The sequence below is a fragment of the Ovis aries genome, chromosome 5 (assembly GCF_016772045.2).
Source record: "Ovis aries strain OAR_USU_Benz2616 breed Rambouillet chromosome 5, ARS-UI_Ramb_v3.0, whole genome shotgun sequence".
NCBI classification, from domain to species: domain Eukaryota; kingdom Metazoa; phylum Chordata; class Mammalia; order Artiodactyla; family Bovidae; genus Ovis; species Ovis aries.
The window spans coordinates 60,001,430-60,022,770 of record NC_056058.1 but is presented as its reverse complement, the minus strand read 5'-3'; the positions used below and the strand labels follow the sequence as shown (position 1 = coordinate 60,022,770).

The window sequence follows — 21,341 nt, the reverse complement described above, 5'->3', positions numbered from 1 at the left end:
TTGTATCTTGTATCCTGTTCCTTTGCTGAACTCACTTACTAGTTTTAGGCATAACACGGGTAGATTCCTTTGGATTGCCTACATAAACAATCATTTATGTCATCTGTATTTAGGGACAGTTTAATTTCTTGACTTTCTGATCTGTACACTTCTAATTTTGCTTTCTTGTGTTATTTTAGTGGGTAGAATTTCCACTACTATGTTGAAGTAAAATGGTGATAGCAAACATCATTCTCTTGTTCCTGGTCTAGGAGTGGAATCATTCAGTCTTTCATCATTAAATATTATATTTTCTGTGGGGTTTTTTTTGGCAGATGCTCTTAAGTTATGAAAATTCTTGTCTATTACTATTTTGCTGAGAGGTTTTTGCTTTGTGTTTTTAATCATGCATGTGTACTAGATTTTTAGCAAATGCCTGTTCTCTGTCAATTGACATAATCATTTACTTTTTCTTTGTATCTTGTATCAATTTTTAGCTAGCTTTGAATACTTGAAATACATTATACTTGTCATAGTGTATAATTCTTTTGCTATATTACTGGATTTGGTTTGCTAATATTTTATTGAGTATTTTTATATTTTAAGTTCATGGGAGACATTGGTCTGTAGTTGTTGTTGGTTTTTTTCGTACTGCCTTAGTATGGTTTTGGTAACAATTTCCTGATAAAATGGTTTGGAATACTGAGATTTTGGTAGAATTCTAGTTATGGAGCCATGAAAATGATCTATTTAATCTTAGTTGAGTTTTGGTGTTTGAAGACATGGTCCACTTCTTCTACCTTGCCAAATTTATGAGGCTGAAGTTCATAATATTCTCACATTATTGTTTTAATGAGTGCAAGATCTATAGTAACTTAATATCTAGTAACAATTTCCAACATCTTTTTAATTCTGAACTGTATTTTTTTTCCTTCAGTTTATTTTTATCTTCATCATGAATATCATTTTCCAGTTTCTACACATACCTGATAATTTTTGATTTGGTGGCAGACAGTGTAAATTTTATCATGTTGGATGATAGATACTTTAGTGTTCCAGTACCTATTTTGATGCTTTTTTCTGTATTTCAGCTAAGTTACTTGGAAACAGTTGTTAACTGGCATCAGAGTAAGATATAAAGGTAGAACTAATGATTTCCCACTATTGAGGCAAGACCTTTCTGTGTATTTTTCCCAGTGAATTGTGAAATTTTCCAGTCTGGCTGATGGGAACAGGCATTAATCTTGGCTTAATCTTGAGCTTCAGTTACTGTTTCCTCCTTCCTCTCCAGTGTCTCTTTCCGAGATGCTAATTTTCCTTATATACATGCACTGACCAGTACTCTCCTGAATACTTGAAGTGGACCCTCTGCAAGTCTCTGGAGCTCTCATTATATGCAGCTTTCTCCTCTTTGATCTCTGCTCTGTGACTCTAGCTGCCTTGGTCTCTTTGTACTGTTAGTTCCTTCTCTACCTCTCTGGAAATCTATTGGCCCCTGCCTGGACTTGCTTTTCATGTCATACCTGGAAATGTTCTCAAGGCAGTAAACTGGGCAATCAGAAGGGTCACCTCAATTTGTTTCCCATCTCTCAAGGATCACTGTCCTTCACAGCCTGATGTCTAATACCTTTAAAATCATTATTTCATGCACTTGTCTGGTTTTTCCATTGGTTCAGGTGAATGTTCTCACCCATTCCTTATTACTTCACTTTGGTCAGAAGCAGGAATTTGGAATTGGTTTATCAAATTTAATTTTGTTTTATAAATATGTAATTTTTTGTGGTTACATAGTCAAATCAACAGAACTATGGTATATTCAAAGAATATAAGATCCAATCTGTGTCCCTTCTATCTTATTTCTTTCCTCTTGTGGTAGGAAGGGTCTAAGATAGCCACCAATGAGTCCCACCTTCTGATAAAATACTCTGCATAAGTAAGCAGTTTCTAACCAATGGCATATGGCAACATTGAGGGGATGTCATATATAATAAGGGTATATACCCATATATAATAAGGGTATAAAAGATTGTGACTTCCATCTTGCTTAAAGACTCCTCTCTTGACTCCCTAGATAAGCAAGTTGCAAGTTGGAGAGTCCTGTATGGCAAGATACTGAGGGTGGCTTTCTCACAACAATCAGCAAGGACATGAATGCCCTTAGTCCAGCAATCTTTGAGGCATTAAATTCTACCAACAATCATGTAATTGAGCTTAGAAATGAATCTTTCCCCATTTGAGTCTTCAGATGAGAGACTCCAGCCTGGATCAATACCTTGATTATAGATTTGTAGAAGACTCAAAGCAGAGGATTCAGATAATCCATGTCCAGAGTCCTGACCCACAGAAACTTTGAAACAATAGATATGTGTTGTTTAAAACCACTAAGTTTTGGGGTAAGTTGCTATATTTCAAAAAATAACTAATAATACCTTTTGTAGATTATATTTATTTGATGACTTATTTTTCCATCATTTGCTTTTTATTTTTAAGGTAAACACATATACAGTTGATCTTCATTATTCACCGATTCTGTATGTACAAATTCACCTTCTTGCTAAAATGTATTTGTAACTTCAGAATCAAACTCAGTGCTTTTTCAGTCATAGGCAGACATGCCCAGAGTACCAAATATTTGAGTTGCCCCATGCACACATTCCCAGCTGAGTTTAAACAAGGGAATGCTCTGCATTCTTGTTCCAGCTCTTACACAGAGGTGAACAGATGATGAGGATGATAGGGGCAATGCAATGTGGTGCAAGAAACTCCAGCTCTTAGGCCAGCCAGACAGGGTTTGAATATAACTCTGGCCTCTGTTATTGGACCTTAGGCAAATCACTTAAATCTTTTCAACTTTGCTTTTCTGGTAAAATAAAGACAATATAATCCACCAATATGAGTTGTTTTTTAAGGTTATAATCATAATTATACAAAGGTGTAATTTAAGATTGAAATCTGTTTTATATTGATTTATTTCCCTTTGGAGATATGGTTCAGTATTCACTAGTTCTGTTTGCAGCAACTTAATTGAACATAGCTACCATGAATAAGAAGAATTAACTATATACATATTCACATTTTAGAAACTAAATGATAATAAAGTATTCTCATTTTTTCTACCTTTTCCCCTCATAGAACATTATATCCTCTTTACCTCTATAGCAGTACAGAGAGATATTTCTGTCTCTGTCTTTTAGCTGAATAGTACTGTTTTATGTGTACACTGTAATTTATACAGCTGGACCTGTTGGCAAATGTTTGGGTTGATTGTTGTATTTGGTATTAAAAATAGTACTGCAATGAGTAACCTATTTTTGCGGGGTGGGGGGGGGCAATGTATATTTGGGATATATTCCTGGAATGGAGTTTCTGAGTTCAGAAGCAAAAGCTTACATGTAGTGTTGTAGTTTTAGACTTTGCTACTCCTCCTCTTAAGAGGTAGAGCTTAATTCCCATTCCTTTGTTTGTGGGCACCCTTAATGATTCACTTTCAGCACATAGAATACAGAAGTAATGAGATGTCATTTCTAATATAGGTTATAAGAAGACTATGGCATCTATCTTGTGTGTGCTCTCTCACTGTCTTTCCCTTGACAGTGAGACTCCCTTGACTCCCTTGGAGTGAGGGAAGACCCACCATATCATGAGGATAATTGAGTAGCTGAAGGAGATGCCCTTATGATGGGCAATTGAGCCTGGAAATTGAAATTCTGAGGCTTATTACCAGCTTCTTCATTGAGTTTAGAAGATAACCTTGAAATTTAGTTTAAATACCTACAGCTATTTAGCCTTGAAATAACTACAGTCCTGGCTGACAACAGCTTGAGTGCAGCAACCTCTTGACAGACTAGATCTGAACCACCCAGCTCAGCTGTTTCTACATTCTTAACTCACAGAAGCAATGAAACAGTTAACTACATTTATAGTTTCAAACTGCTACTTTCTAGTAACTTGTTACACAGCAATAGGTAACAAATACATATAGTTATGAGTTGAGTCCAACTCTTTGCGACTTCATGGACAGTAGCCCGCCAGGCTCCTCTGTCCATGGAATTTTCCAGGCAAAAATACTGGACTGGGTTGCCATTTACTACTCCAGGGAATCTTTCTGACCTAAGAATCAAACCTGCATCTCTGGAGTCTCCTGCATTGTCAGGCAGATTCTTTACCACTGCTGCTACCTGGGAAGCCCCGATTGCCAAGTCTTCTATATAGTGAACGTGAAACTCCTCAGTTGTGTCCGATTCTTTGCAACCCCATGTAATATACAGACCATGGAATTCTCCAGACCAGAATACTGGAGTGGTTAGCCTTGTCCTTCTCCAGGGGATCCTCCTAACCTAGGTCTCCCGCATTGCAAGCAGATTCTTTACCAGCTGAGCCACAAGGGAAGCCCAGCTCTGTATAAGGCAATGTCATTTTTCTGTCCCATTAGTAATATACGAGAATTCCAAGTTCCCATGGCATTCTTACTAACACTCTGTATTTCCAAACTTAGAATACTGTTTTTTTAAAACAAGGTAATAGAAGAGAAATAATATCTCGCTGTGGCTTTTTAATTTTTTCATTATGACAGGCCTCCTCTCCCTTAAACTTCTCTCACTTCTATTTTCTTCAGTCGGCCTTTGCAGCTTGTTACTGCAGTAGCAGCGTACCGTGGAGAACTCCTTATAATCGTTCTTAACGTAAATTTCATTATTAATGTGGATCCTATTTCCTTGCTCCTCGGTGAACTCTTCCATCACTTTGGCGGATTTCCCCTACAGTGGAATTTCCATTCCACATTTTCACCCCTCAGCAAGTAGAATCTCCTGGGCCATTTACAAACACTTTTAAGTAAAGTCGCCAGTGAGAATATTTTACTATTCCAAAGTATTCGTCTTTCACCAAACGCAGCCTTCTAATGGGGGACATTATCACTCAGACTTCTTACCCAATCCTGTAAAATCTCTCTGCAAAGTTTTGTGCGTTACAGGTTTGTATAATCCTCTTTTATGTTATCTTTCCCCCCTCCCCTTACTGCCTCTGTGGTACAGCCCAGACAAAGGCGCTGAGTAAACCGAATTCCTCTGCTTGTACGGTACTGACCAGTCTCGCAAGATGGCGGCTCCCACTGAGACACATAGCACGGGGGTGGCCATATTGCCTCCTGAACAAAGCCGCCCAGGGTGCAGAGTGGGCAAAACTCCGCTGTACGGAACAGCGCACGCCGGGGAGCCCCGTGCTTTGCTCACCCAGACAGGAAGCGGGAGAATTCAGCCGTCTTGGGTTAAGCCGTGATGGGCGTTTCTGGAACTGCAGGTCAAAAGGCGGACATGTCTGGTGATGAGTGTCTTTTGGATTGGTAATGGGATAAGAGGGGTATCAGTGATTGGAGACTGATGAAGTCACTGATAGGGAAGGTATATAGGATTAGGGTTGGATTTAGTTGGGAATCAGGGATGGGGTTAACTATAAGATTAGTAATTGGATAATGGTGTGTCAGTGATGGGATTATCTGTGGGATCAGAAATGGTGTGTAGGGGGACTGACTGGTGGTGACTGGGTCAGGAATCTAGGGGAGTCTGAAGAATCAGTGATTGATGAGGGAGGCTGTGGACTAAATGATGAGGGCATCCATGTGGCAATCAGTGATGTGGTGGGCATGGGGGAGTTCTATGGAGTACCTGATTGCTAGGCCCCAGGATTCAGAGATCTGGAGGGAGAAATAATGACCAGGGTGTCTTGGATGATAGCCTAGTTAGATAGCAAATGTATGTATGTTTTACATACGTTAAAATTTCCGCAGGTCATAGGCAACCTTTCAGGTCACATTCCTTCTCAACCCGTCACTATGCCCTTAACCTGGTACCCCTAACAAAAATGATCATTTTGAAACAGTAACAAACAAATCAGGATAGGATTATTATGAAAATTATGATTTTTGTCCTACCTCTGTCTAAATTTATTGAAATCATTTTATATTTTTTTCAAGAAACATTTATTAAACAACTGCTGGGTGCCTGGAGATAAGTATAACTATTTCTCCCAATTGTTTCTTTACAGATCTATTTTGACAAAGCTTAGACTACCCTGTATAAAACAGTATCCCTGTGGCAGGAGTACTCAGTTCCTTTGAACCAGTTAAATCTTGTCTACCTGACTCCTTGTGGTACTGAGAAGGATTTACCAGGTATGTACCTTCCTGTATTAGGGTATATTCCCTTGTATCAGTGGTCCCAACTTACTACCATTTTTATATATAGACATCCATACTGTTGGAAATCAACAATAAAAGTTTAAACATATTGATTGGCAGCAGTGTCTGCTGAGTTGCAAAGAAAATATAAGAGCTCTTGGGACATTAGATTTTAGCTGCTTATTCATTTCTGGGGAATAAGGGAATATATTTCTCAGTTTTTGATTTGGTCATTAGCTGTTCTTACTGCTGGGGAACTTATCTTGTTGTGTGTGTGTGTGTGTGTGTGTGTTGCCTTATGAACTCCTGCAAATGGAATTGCTGGTTAATGGCAGGGGGGAAATAAGTTGTTAATAAATAAAAAAAGAAACATATCTTCACATCCATACAATTAAAAAACCTTATCTAAGTTTTGTATGATCAAAGTATGTAGTTACAAGAGAGCTTACTTCACATTATACTTGCTAATTTTTCTATGAAGACTTAACTATCTTCTCCCACAGGTTTGCTTATCATCTCCTTAACTTCTGTGGTCGTTGTTTCTAGACTGGTGAATATAGAAGCTGCATTTTGTATCCCATCTGTGAAAATACCCTCTCATCACCAATTTTGCCTTTTCAGGCGTCTACCATTTTAGAGGAGAGCAGAAAAAGATGAAGTCCCAGGTGAGTTGCTTTAATTTTTAAATTTCCTTTTTTGGTTCTAAATACAATCAAATGGAAAAGTGAAGATAGCTACAATTTAGAACAGGGACAGATAGCCGAAATAAAGATCCAGACCTAGAAAGAATTGCTAGGTAATATGCAGATAATTTGGCTTGAAACCACTTTAAAAAGTTGGTGTACAGTTTTTCTTATCTTTTTGCTGACATCGTTTCAGTTACATTATTTGCAGTCCTCTAAAGAGAAAGAAGATACATTTCCCATAGGAAGAAATTATTTCTTGCCATATAAAACTGAAACAACTCTCAGTTTTGGATCTTCCTTTCAGTAATGGGATATACAGTGTTCTCACCAACACTCCTGTGGTAAATGCAATAATAAATTTGTAACTGTATCATAGAGTGATTTCTTTTAGAAGGAAGTTATCATAGCATCATAGCCTGACTCTGTAACTTTATCCTTTAGAGCTGGAGTCATCAGACTATTGCCTGTGGGGCAAATTCAGTTTCTAACTGTTTTTGTAAATAAAGTTTTACTGGCAGCACAGCCATGTCATTTGTTTACATACTGTCTATGGCTTTTTTTGTACTACAGTGCTAGAGTTGGATAAGCACCATATGGCCTGAAATGCTGAAAATATCTACTTTGCTGAAAAAATTTGTTGACCTCTGCTTTAAAGGACTAGATAGAGTATAGAGGCTTCTTGTTGTCCAGTTTTATCTATCAACAAAGTCTAGATAATACAGAATAGATACATTTTGAATGGTCTTCCAAAATATTTATTTCTTTCAAAAAGTAGTTCTTAAAATATAATTATCAGGAATTCCCTTGCAGTGGTTAGAACTCTGAGCTTCCACTGAATGGGGCACAGATTAAATCCCTAGTTGAGGAACTAAGATCCACAACTGAGTCATTTGTAGTGATGTGGATGGACCTAGAGTCCGTCATAGGAAGGACTAAGTCAGACAGAGAAAAACAAATATCATATATTAATGCATCTCTATGGAATCTGTTAATAGAAAGATGGTACAGATGAGCCTGTTTGCAGGACAGGAATAAGATGCAGATGTAGAAAATGGACATGGGGTGGGAAAGGGAGGGTGAGACAAATTGGTAGAGTAGGATTGACGTAGACACAACTGTGTGTAAAATAGACAGCTAGTGGGAAGTTGCTGTATAGCACAGAGAGCTTAGCTCGGTGCTCTGTGATGACCTAGAGCAGTCAGATTGGGGGAAAGTGGGAAAGAGGTTCATGAGGGAGGAAATATATGTGTACATATAGCTGATTTACTTCATTGTACAGCAGAAAGTAACACAACATTGTGAAGCAGTTATACGCCAATAAAAAAGATAATCATAACTTTACATGAAGGTTACCTTCTTATATGAATAGATGGAATCTAAAAAATTACTATTAATAAATAAATAATTTTTTATAATTGTCTTGGAAAGCTTTGGAAAGCAGGGGTCCCTGATGTTCTGAAGAGGAGTATGGGCTTTTTATTGGCCCAATAGATTCAACTGCCATGGCTAATTAACTTGCTTATTCCTTTAGGATTAAAGATTTGTATTTTTTCCATACAGTCCAGAAGTAGAAGACATCATTTTCACACACATATATCTTTTCTCCCTCTAAGACCTATTCCCCTTCCGTCTCCTCCATCTCTTCCATTCTCTCAGTCACTCAAGCTGTAAAAACTGCTTGTAACTGATACAATAAATACAATTTTCCACTGATAATGTGCTGTATTTTATTCAAGATTAACAATTTATACATATATGGTATATTAAAGCATTCTAGTGTTATTGATAAAGCAAAATTAGAATGTTAGCATTACATTTATGAATTTTTTCTTATCAGAATGGATTTCTTCTATTTTCTACATTTATTATCTTTCTCATGTTACTGTTCTTTAGATCACAGGAATATTATTCAAAGTATGAAAAACCATTTTTAAGTATGAACTTTATTTTCTATAATTTTCATTCTTTCCTTTTTAGCAGACGTGTCTTGACTATTCAGTATATGTCACAGATGCTGGCTAGCTATGAAATAACTCAAAATTTAGGCATGGTTCTTTCTTGGAAAGAATACAGAGAAAAATGGGGCAAACAGATAATAGACATGAGAGCAAGGAACTTTTATAGTGGTGAAGGAAGAGCAGCCAGCTTTATAGAGAAAGCAAGGATGAGAGGCTTAAAAAATGATTGAACTTTGGATCATGAAGGAAGTAGGATGAGGATGGGAAACAGCATTTGCAAAAGTAGAAAAGGCTGAGAATTTGAGGAAAACTAAAGTGGAGGTGTTTTGTTGAAAGTTTGTCTAAAGGCGTTATTAATGTAATAAAATATAAAAAGTCTTAATTACAGTGTCAAGGAAGGCATTGTGGAGTACAGTGGTCGAAAAACCAAGGTATTGAGTCAGGATACCTGCTTTTAAATCTGACAGTTGACTGGTCATATATATTTAGTATAACATTTAGCACAAAGTAACTTAACCACTGTATTATGAGAGTTATCTCTTATGTAAAGTGGGAAAACTAAAGGGATTGTTATGGGAACAGACTAAATGTGTGGTAGGTTGATGGTGTGGGATGAGAGAAACCTTAAGATTGAGATGAGAATAAATATATATATATAGATGGAACCAAAGGAATCTTTTAAGCAAGGGAATGTTGATATTTAATTTTTCATTCTGAAAGCAGCATTTGATAATAAGAGAATAATTAGGGAAAACCCCTTAAAAATAGTTTTAAATAATACAAATCATTTAGATTCCACTATTAGGTGACAACAATTGTGAACATACATAATTAAAACCACTAGTTTACCCTCCAGAAATGTCTATGGCTCTACAGTTACCCAAGTCCTTTATTTCAGTGTCATGTCAATTTGTTTTGGCTTTTTCATGAATGTTTCCTGCATATTTCTTAAGTGTAAATGTATTCTTTTTCAATATTACTGTTATAATTTATGTATTTCATTATATTCCTAGCTATTGCATATATGTAGGAGAATTGTTAGATTTAGAAGGAGCTAAGATTTCTTTCCTATGAAATGAGAGGATTGGATTAGAATCTTCAAGAACTCTGACATTCTCTGACTCTCTAAATATGGCTCTTCTCAAAAAATGTTTGTGTTAAACTTTAAAAATCCTTCTCTATAATTATTAATAAAAATCCTCCCAGTCAGGTTTTGTTGTTATTTTATAGTTTTGGGTATTTTTAAAATTAAAATTTTTCTTCATGCAGAATATATATATTTTTCTTTTTTCTAAGAGATAAGATATCATTGTATTATAATTGATAAACTTCGTTATGATAGCTAGAACTGGCATAGCCAAGTACCGCAAACTGCATGGATTAAATGACAGAAATTTTTTATCTCACAGTTCTGGAGGCTGTAAGTCAAATTCAGCTTATCAGCAGGGTTGGTTCCTTCTGAGGGCTTGAGGGAAGGATCTGTTCTAAGTCTCTCTGTTTGGCTTATAGATAACTTATCTTTTCCTCAATTGTCTTCATTCTATGTGTGTGTGACTCTGTTCAAACTTCTCCTTTTTATATGGATATCAGTTTTATTGGGTTAGGGTCCATCCTAATGACCTTGTATAACAAATTATATTTGCAATGGCCCTGTTTCCAAATAAGGTCACTTACGAATTTCTAGGGTATACAGTTCAGTTTCTAGCATATGAATTCAACATTATTCTTTTCCTGTTAACTTTCCAGTTGTTTCAGTACTATTCATTGGCTAATACATCTTCCTTTCAGCTCTTTTAATGCTGCTTTGGAGAAGGCAATGGCACCCCACTCCAGTACTCTTGCCTGGAAAATCCCATGGATGGAGGAGCCTGGTAGGCTGCAGTCCATGGGGTCGCCAAGAGTCAGACACGACTGAGCGACTTCACTTTCACTTTTCACTTTCATACATTGGAGAAGGAAATGGCAGCCCACTCCAGTGTTCTTGCTTGGAGAATCCCAGGGACGGGGGAGCCTGGTGGGCTGCCGTCTATGGAGTCGCACAGAGTCGGACACAACTGAAGTGACTTAGCAGTAGCAATGCTGCTTTATCATTTACTAAATTACCATTTGTATTAGGTAGGCATTTTATGGTTAACCTCTTTTGTTTTCCTGTCCTGTCTGGCTCTTGTTAGAGGCAGGATTTGACATTGATTCTCCCAAATACTCTGATACAAAACAAAGTGTAGGTATAGTTTTGGATGCTATAGTAGAAATTATAAGACTGATGACTTTAGATTGAACAGGAATATTGCTGTTACAGGGATTAGTATCTTTCAAGGATGTGGCTGTCGATTTCACCCAGGAGGAGTGGCAGCAACTAGACCCTGCTCAGAAGACCCTGTACAGGGATGTGATGCTGGAGAATTATAGCCACCTGGTCTCAATGGGTGAGAGTGACTTCCCTATATAACTCAGAGTTGACCTGTCAAGTACCTTTCCTTACCAGTCACTATAGTTAGGTGGTTCCTGATGTGTATATAATGACTTTGATGATCTTAATACCTTCCCCAATGGAGGTCATTGCTTTCTGAAGGTTAAATGAACTACTGTGTAGACCTCCTTAAACTGCATCTTCTCTTTTGCCTTCTGTGCAGTCTATCCCAGTTCTCTGATTTCTATTTAATAGGGCATCCAGTTTCCAAACCAGATGTCATTTCCAAGTTGGAGCAAGGAGAAGATCCATGGATCATTAAGACAGACATACCAAATTGGATCTGTCCATATGAAGGTCAGGCAGATGGGCGACTAGGTAAGTGAAATATCAGTTTGCTTGTTTTGTTTTTATTTTGGTTGATCGATGCCTGAGGCTTATGTTTCTCTCCTTAGTGAATTTTCTTACTCTTCGTTCCTGTGCTGAAAATTTAGTAGGCATTCAACAAATAATTAATCAATTAAATAGTTGTGAACCTTTATAGGTGATAGCTATTTCTTATTGATTCTATATGTATATCTTTTGTATTAAATGTATATTGTTTTATATATTTAATGCATTTTATGAAAAGGCTTAATAGGCAATAGAAGGAAAATTTCTTCTAAAAACACAGGTTGCATTACAAAATTAAATGTCAAATACTGCGTTTTAAAAGTTCAGAGAAAATTAGAGTCTAAAGAAATGCAACAGAATTTGAAAAGGTATTTTTCAGAGCATGCAGCTGTAGCTGCTTTGAAAGATAAATTGAGTATTGATGATGATGAGAAAGGGAGGTGAAGGCAAAATGTTGGTGGAGGTGGGCAAGAAGAATATATGAACAAAACCTAGAAGATAGGGAAATACGGCTTTTCTGGGAGAACTTTGCTAGTTTTATTTGATAATATATAGAAGGAACAGTGGAATTCAAACTTGGGTTCTTGGCGTGACTCTGATACTAAATCCACAGCATGATCTTGGGTTTTTCTCTTGTTTATATTAGTTGTTAACTAGGAAAGTAGAATGAGAGGAGATAAAATATTTTGTGTACAGAAGAGACCTTGTTTCTTCAGCTAGAGGTGGCAGGATAATACTAGCCAAGTATATAGCAGATGGTTTATAAAATAAATGAATTTGAATGGTGAAAAGCATTTACATTCTGAAAGCAGGAGAAATGGGAAGATTCTAAAACAGTAATCCAAGATTAGAGTGATAATAACTCAGATAGTTTTCTGTCTCCTTCAGGTCTAGTTTTTTCATGAATATTTCTCTTTAACATCTTTGTCTATTCATTCCCCTGATCATAGTGTATGTTTTACTGTCTTCTGAAAAGGCATCTCATCCCTGTTTGGGTTCATCACCTTTATTAGATCAATCATTTTTTATATTCCTCTGTTTTCTGTTAATTATTCTTTATGACGTTTTAATTTTCCTTTCTTTTAGACAGGAAGAGTAACCTTGACAACCCCCAATCATGTATTTTGGGGTCTGTTTCCTTCCATAATAAGATATTGAAAGGAGTCATAAAGGATGGTTCATTATACTCCACTTTAAAAGTCTGTCAAAGTGATGGTCAGTTACAGAGATGTCAGAAAAACAGTCTTTCCAGACAAGTAACAGTCATCAACAACAAAACAATGACTGTAGAGTCAGACTACAAATATGATACACTGAGGAAAATACTTCAAGAGTGCATAGAGTCAGATGCTTCAAGACAAAGACCCTATAACTATGATGCCTTTAAAAAGAACTTGAAATCTAATATTGACCTACCTAGTTGTAACAAGAACAATTCAAGAACAAACCTTGATGAGAGTTTTGGATGTGGAAAATCAATCATCCACAGTGTGGCCAATTCTGACCTTGAGAAGCTTCACAATGGAGTAATTCCCTGTAATGATAATGAGCATGGAAACATTTTCAGCAAGAAACAATCCATTATTCATTATCAGAAAGTTGAAACCAAGGAGAAAACCTGTGTGTGTATTACATGTGGAAAAGCCTTTGCTAAGAAGTCACAGCTCATTGTACATCAACGAATTCATACTGGGAAAAAACCATATGATTGTGGTGCATGTGGGAAAGCCTTCAGTGAGAAGTTTCACCTCATTGTACATCAGAGAACTCATACTGGGGAGAAACCTTATGAATGTTCTGAATGTGGAAAAGCCTTCTCTCAAAAATCATCCCTTATTATACATCAGAGAGTTCATACTGGAGAAAAACCATACGAATGTAGTGAATGTGGAAAAGCCTTCTCCCAGAAATCACCCCTCATTATACATCAGAGAATTCACACTGGAGAGAAACCTTATGAATGTAGAGAATGTGGTAAGGCCTTCTCCCAGAAGTCGCAACTAATTATACATCATCGAGCTCATACTGGAGAGAAGCCCTATGAGTGTACTGAATGTGGGAAAGCCTTCTGTGAGAAGTCCCACCTCATTATACATAAAAGAATTCATACTGGGGAGAAACCCTACAAATGTGCTCAGTGTGAGGAAGCCTTCAGCAGAAAGACAGAACTCATTACACACCAGTTAATTCATACTGGGGAGAAACCTTATGAATGTACTGCTTGTGGGAAGACCTTCTCCCGAAAGTCACAGCTCATTATACATCAGAGAACGCATACTGGAGAGAAACCCTATAAATGCAGTGAATGTGGAAAAGCCTTCTGTCAGAAATCACATCTCATTGGACATCAGAGGATACACACAGGAGAAAAACCTTATGTTTGTACTGAATGTGGGAAAGCCTTCTCTCAAAAGTCTCACCTCCCAGGTCATCAGAGGATTCATACAGGAGAGAAACCATATGTATGTGCTGAATGTGGAAAGGCATTTTCTCAGAAGTCAGATCTTGTTTTACATCGGAGAATTCACACTGGGGAAAGACCCTATCAGTGTGCTGTATGTGGGAAAGCTTTCATCCAGAAATCACAACTCACTGTACATCAGAGAATTCATAGCAGTGGTAAAAATCATAGTGAACTAAAAACACAGACAAGCTTTCAGTATTAGCTCAAGGCTTCATATATAACAGGAACTTGATTAATTTGATAAATTTGTTGACAGCATCTTTATAGAGAAAATTTTACAAGAGAATTCATATCTGTAGTGTGGTGATAACCTAACTCAGCAAACATGATGGAAAATAATTACATAAATGAAGGCCATTTTCACCATAGCATGTAGAGCTTTTAAAGTTATGAATTGAATGGTTAGTAGAACAAATTATGTATATAGAATGTTGTCAAAGTAATATTCCTTATTATGCCCCATAACAATAAACATTGTGAAATTGCTAATATTAACTTGGCATCATTTTGGTCATATACATTAATTCCCTATAAAGGACAGAAAGAAAGCTTGATTTTAAAAAATCAATTCCAAGAAACTGCATTAACAAGGAAAGGCTTGGGAGTTCCCTGATAATAGGACTCAACAATTTCACTGCTGTGGCCCGGGTTCAATTCCTGGTCAGGGAACTAAGATCAAGTTGCACAGTGTGACAAAAAAAAAAAAAAAAAAAAGTGGGGTGAGGGGCTTAGCATGACCCCTAAAGATACATGTAAAATTCATATACAAAGATGGAAGGATAGGTTGATCAAATTCAGCAAAGGTGATAGTTGCACATTTTCCCATTTCAAGCATATCAGTTGATCTGTATCTTTGGAAGGATCCTTTTGAAACTGATGCTTCTTGACCATGTCTCCTATTCCTCTTGAAACATTTACTTTTCCTTACTGAATATTTGGTATAATGGAAAGACTTTGGTACTTAACCACATTGTCTGGGTTTTAATCCTGGCTCAACTACTCAAAAGATTGTATGACTTCAGGCAAGCCTGCTTTACCTATCTGAATATTTTCTCTTACTGGTAAATAGAAGTACAGTGTAGAGCACATTTTCAATTAACATTAGTTCTTTTTATCTTTTGTCCCTCAGTTTCCACTTGATTCCTTCACATTTCATGCCCACCTTATCTGTTTCCTGCATGGCTGAATTATCTGTTATAAAACTGGATGAGAATTTCTGCAGGGGGAGAAGGCATGCCTGACAGAGAGGGATGTGGGAACCTGTGTGGGCTAATTTCTGATCTCATTATGAACACTGAGTTGAGAGCACTGACATCAGATATAACTGACCATTCATATCTTAGATAGAAGGTCTAAGGTTGAGGTCCTCTGAAATTTCCTCTTGAAACATGTCCTAACTGCTCTTATGGAGGCGTGAGAATGACTAGGGATCATGCTGAGAATATAGAGAAATTTGGTGAGGAGGGTGTTTTATATAGTGACAGCTTTGGACCTTATGTAGGTTTGAACAGTTTCACAGTTCCCACCTTATAGACTCCCTGTTTGATTTTTCCACCATCACAACTCCCAAGCAGCCTCATTGATCTGATAGTAGGTATTTCAGATTTAGCACTTCTTGTTTAACCTTTACCAGTTCTTTTTCTCCCCAGCATTTTACTAGAGGAGCTAGCCAGTACAGTTAGGCAAGAAAAAGAAATCATAGGCATATTCAGGTTCTACAGAGACTTAAAGTTATTGAAAAGATTTGAATACAACTAAATAAGAAAAAAAGCCAATTCTATATTATCCTTTCCAGAAAAGAGGAGGGATCCCTGACATACTTTATGACACTACCATTATCTTGATGCTAAAGCCAGAGATATTACAAGAAAATACTTAGTGGCCAGTATTTTTCCTGAACATAGCCATAGCCATTCATAATAGACTATTTGCAAATCAGATCTAGAAATACATATTTTTTAAAAGGTACATCATGGCCAAATAGAGTTTCATTGAAGAATGCAAAGTTGGTCCAGTATACAAAGAAAAGATTTTGGTATACTTCCACATACCAAGAGCCTAGAAAGTATAACTATATGGTCATTTCTATATATAGGGGAAAATTATTTGACAAAAATATATCAATTTAGAATAAAACCCAGTAACAGAATAAAGGCCAGCTTCCTCAAATAGTTGAAGGACATCTATAGAACATCTAAAGTTAGTATATTTAATAGTGAAAGACTGCCTCAAGATTGGGAAAAAGTTAAAGATGTCTGCTCTGCTTTCCCTGGTGAATATTGTACTGGAGATCTTAGCCAGTACAGTAGGGAAAGCAAAAAGGCAGGGGGTGGGGTGGAATAGGGGAGTGGAGTATAATCAGAAAAGGAAAATAAAATTGTCTTTATTTACAAACAACATGGTCTACACAGAAGATTTCAAAAGCTACAAAAATTCTAGGGACTTCCCTGGTGGGCCAGTGCTCCACACACCCAATGCAGGGGGCACAGGTTTGATTCCTGGTTGGGGAACTTAGATCCTGCATGCCTCATGATGTGGCTGAAAAGTAAGTTAAATTTTAAAAATCTACTAGATGTGATAAATGGGCTTCACAAAATATCTAAGTAAACAAGGAGATGCTCTACAGATGGAAAGATTCAATATTGATAAGATATGAACTTTCCTCAAATTGATCTATATATTTATTGCAATCACCCACAGAAAAGATCTCAGCAGGCATTTGTGTAGAATTTGACAACCAGATGAAAATGTAAAAGACCTAGAACAAACAAGATATCTTTGAAAAGAAACAAACTCGTATTACCTTATTTCAAGGCTTATTATAAAGTTAGAGTAATCAAGTACTGTCATAAGTATTGTCATAAGAATGATAGGTCAATGAAATAGTATAATCTAGAAATTAAACCACACGTACAACAGATTTTTAACAATCTTGTCAAAGTAACTCAATGGACGAAAGATAGTCTTTTCAATAGACAATGCTGGAACATTTGGAAATCCATGTGCAAAAACAAAACAAACCCCCTTGATTCCTAGCTCATACTCATGTAAAAGTCAATTTGAAAAAAAATCATGAGCATAAAATACCCATAAAATTCTCTTTATGTTATCTTTGCAGATGAATTCTTGACATACTTCCCCACATTGATTCTTAATATTTTAGGTATCATTTTTGTTTTGTTATTGCCAGCTCTACATCATAATACTTACACACCAGGCACAGCCAGGTTAGTATCATTTCTATTCATGTAGTTATAGTCAGGAATTTCACCTTCCTCTTGTGCTGGTTAAGTCTCACAATGTTTGAGTCCTTACCTGCAGTAGCCCCGGAGGAAGCTATTCAGTCGTTTTGATAAGGACTTTCAGTGGTACAACATATGATGCAAATTGAGGGTTATGCATTCTAATGGCTAGTGCTCTACCTGAATTACAGAGGTTTTAATACGTTTCTGTGATAAGGAAATACTGAATTTCTGACTTGGTGAGGAGATTGAAAATTCATAGAATTCTCTAGGAAATCATTGTTACTGTCCAGCAGCTAGTTTTGTGAATTTAGAGCTGTGAGGGATCTCAGGTAATCCTTGAGATGGTTCACTGGGATCATCTCCAGTCTCCTAAAGGACTGAACTACTTTCTCACCATCATCACCTTGTTGGTAATAGGCAGCACACTCATCATGGCCTGTCTCTTTACCAGTGCATGCCATTGTCACCACAGCCTCCTCTCAGAATCTTCACCAAACTGAAGAAGAGAGCATCGTTATACAAAGGCTGGTATCAATATTTTAAAGCCAGAAAGCTGCTTTAAAGGTCAGCACACATGTTCCATCTTTAAAAGAAAACAGAAAAACTGTCTTTATTCCTTTATACATAAGAGAAAATCGAGATATTAAGAGTAAAAGCAAAACAAAGAGTAACTTGGTTTCCACTCATCAGAAATCATAATTCAAACCCAGATATTCTGATGCCAGAGTCTACACACTTAACCACTGTGTTAGACTGCCCCTCTTTCCACTGTAGACTATTTCTTGAACTATTATTATTTTGTGGGTTTTGATGCCTGCACAAAGATACTCCTATTTAGTCAAACTTAATTATTGAAAAAAAAATCTCCTTTAAAAATCACTTTCAATTGATTTAAAGATTTAATTCTAATTTTTTGTGTTCAGAAATGTGCTCTTCTAGATTCTAGAAATGAGACAGCTTGTTGATAAACATGGAAATCAAATCATGGATTTTTATTTATTTATTTTATTTATTTATTTTTTTAATTTTAAAATCTTTAATTCTTACATGCATTCCGAAACATGACCCCCCCTCCCACCTCCCTCCCCACAACAACTCTCTGGGTCATCCCCATGCACCAGCTCCAAGCATGCTGCACCCTATGTCAGACGTGGACTGGCGATTCAATTCTTACATGATAGTTTACATGTTAGAATTCCCATTCTCCCAAATCATCCCACCCTCTCCCTTAAATCATGGATTTTTAAAAGAGCGCAGAGAATTAGAATCTGAAGAACATAGGTGAAGCCATTGATACTGTATATTCAGTGACCCTCCTAAGCTCTGGGCCTATAAAGTTGAAACATCTAGAAGTATAGTCCCTTAGGAACTGTGTCCTGATTGATGATACTCTGTTGCAGGTGGTACCAACAGATAATGGCTCCAGATTTTGTTGAGATGATCAGGAGGAAATTTAATGCCTCACATTGCTTTGGGATTCCTTATGTAAGGAGATTCTTGGAAAGCTCCCAGATATGGCTGTCTGAAGAGTGTCACATCCACTATTGTACTTGCCAGAGGTAGGCCAAGCCAATCTTTGGAGGGGTCATATGTTCATATAATGGCAAAACATGACCATGTACTTACTGTAAGACTTTTATACTATATATGAAGTAGTATACTACTTGCAGGTAAATTGGGATAAGCTAAAGGTATATAGTACAAATGCTAAAAAAATCAGTAAAGTAAAACATAGTTATAGTTAGTAATCCAAAGGGGATAGAAAGGAATTGGAACAAACATTCACTTGATCCAACAGAAGGCAGAAAAAAAGAAAAAGAACAGATAGGACAAATGGGAAATAAATGGAGATGATAGACTTAATCTAGCAATATAAATTATCACATAACAGTACAAACACACCAATTAAATAAAGGTTGTTATATTGGCTAAAATGACACAGCCTAATGACATGCTGCCTATGAAAAGCACACTTTAGAGGTATGGATAGGTTATTTTTTTCCTGTACAAATATTTGTTTTTAAATTTCTATTTTACATTGGACTATAGTTGATAGCCCACGTCCAAGGTAAGAGAAACCCAAGTAAGACGGTAGATGTTGCAAGAGGGCTTCAGAGGGCAGACACACTGAAACCATGATCACAGAAAACTAGTCAATCTAATCACACTAGGACCACAGCCTTGTCTAACTCAGTGAAACTAAGCCATGACCTGTGGGGCTACCCAAGACGGGCAGGCATGGTGGAGAGGTCTGACACAATGTGGTCCACTGGAGAAGGGAATGGCAAACCACTTCAGTATTCTTGCCATAAGAAGCTCGTGAACATTAGGAAAAGGCAAAAAGATAGGATACCGAAAGAGGAATTCCCCAGGTCAGTAGGTGCCCACTATGCTTTCTGGAGAAAAAACTCCAGAAAGAATGAAGGGATGGAGCCAAAGCAAAAACAATACCCAGTTGTGGATGTGACTGGTGATAGAAGCAAGGTCTGATGCTGTAAAGAGCAATATTGCATAGGAACCTGGAATGCCAGATCCATGAATCAAGGCAAATTGGAAGTAGTCAAACAGGAGATGGCAAGAGTGAATGTCGACATTCTAGGAATCAGTGAACTAAAATGGACTGGAATGGGTGAATTTAACTCAGATGACCAGTATATCTACTACTGCGGGCAGGAATCCCTTAGAAGAAATGGAGTAGCCATCATGGTCAATAAAAGAGTCTGAAACTCAGTACTTGGATGCAGTCTCAAAAACAATCATCTCTGTTCGTTTCCAAAGCAAACCATTCAGTATCCAAGTAATCCAAGTCTATGCCCCAGTGACGCTTAAGAAGCTGAGGTTGAACGGTTCTATGAAGACCTACAAGACCTTTTAGAACTAACACCCCAAAACGATGTCCTTTTCATTATAGGGGACTGGTATGCAAAAGTAGGAAGTCAAGAAACACCTGGAGTAACAGGCAAATTTGGCCTTGGAATACAGAATGAAGCAGGGCAAAGACTAATAGAGTTTTGCTAAGAAAATGCACTGGTCATAGCAAACACCCTCTTCCAACAACACAAGAGAAGACTCTACACATGGACATCACCAGATGGTCAACACCGAAATCAGATTGATTATATTCATTGCAGCCAAAGATGGAGAAGCTCTATACAGTCAACAAAAACAAGACCAGGAGCTGACTGTGGCTCAGATCATGAACTCCTTATTGCCAAATTCAGACTGAAATTGAAGAAAGTAGGGGAAATGACTATACCATTCAGGTATGACCTAAATCAAATCCCTTATGATTATACAGTGGAAGTGAGAAATAGATTTAACGGTCTAGATCTGATAGAGTGCCTGATGAACTATGGATGGAGGTTCGTGACATTGTACAGGAGACAGGGATCAAGACCATCCCCATGGAAAAGAAATGCAAAAAAGCAAAATGGCTGTCTGGGGAGGCCTTCCAAAGAGCTGTGAAAAGAAGAGAAGCGAAAAGCAAAGGAGAAAAGGAAAGATATAAGCATCTGAATGCAGAGTTCCAAAGAATAGCAAGAAGAGATAAGAAAGCCTTCCTCAGTGATCAATGCAAAGAAATAGAGGCAAACAACAGAATGGGAAAGACTAGAGATCCTTCAAGAAAATTAGAGATACCAAGGAAACATTTCATGCAAAGATGGGCTCGTTAAAGGACAGAAATGGTATGGACCTAACAGAAGCAGAAGATATTAAGAAGAGGTGGCAAGAATACACAGAAGAACTGTACAAAAAAATCTTCACGACCAAGATAATCACGATGGTGTGATCACTCACCTAGAGCCAGACATCCTGGAATGTGAAGTCAAGTGGACCTTAGAAAACATCACTACGAACAAAGCTAGTGGAGGTGATGGAATTCGAACTGAGCTGTTTCAAATCCTGAAAGATGATGCTGTGAAAGTGCTGCACTCAATATGCCAGCAAATTTGGAAAACTCAACAGTGGCCACAGAACTGGAAAGGATCAGTTTTCATTCCAATCCCAAAGAAAGGCAATGCCAAAGAATG

General features: G+C 37.2%; 1 protein-coding gene across 4 annotated transcripts; it reads left to right on the top strand.

The window, feature by feature from the left end:
• The first annotated feature begins 5,168 nt into the window (after positions 1–5,168).
• Positions 5,169–14,560, top strand: ZNF300 (zinc finger protein 300). Of its 4 annotated transcripts, none has more exons than XM_012178812.5 (6): positions 5,169–5,277; positions 6,022–6,148; positions 6,776–6,819; positions 11,098–11,224; positions 11,464–11,586; positions 12,688–14,560. In XM_012178812.5, the coding sequence occupies exons 3-6, from the start codon at positions 6,808–6,810 to the stop codon at positions 14,265–14,267; spliced, it is 1,842 nt and encodes a 613-aa protein (XP_012034202.1). In that variant the 5' UTR covers positions 5,169–5,277; positions 6,022–6,148; positions 6,776–6,807; the 3' UTR covers positions 14,268–14,560. The 4 variants fall into 4 exon arrangements, with proteins under 4 accessions (XP_012034202.1, XP_042106927.1, XP_060271907.1 ...); XM_042250993.2 differs by having other exon boundaries at positions 6,701–6,819; XM_060415924.1 differs by having other exon boundaries at positions 5,169–5,298; positions 6,701–6,819.
• Positions 14,561–21,341: the final 6,781 nt, after the last annotated feature.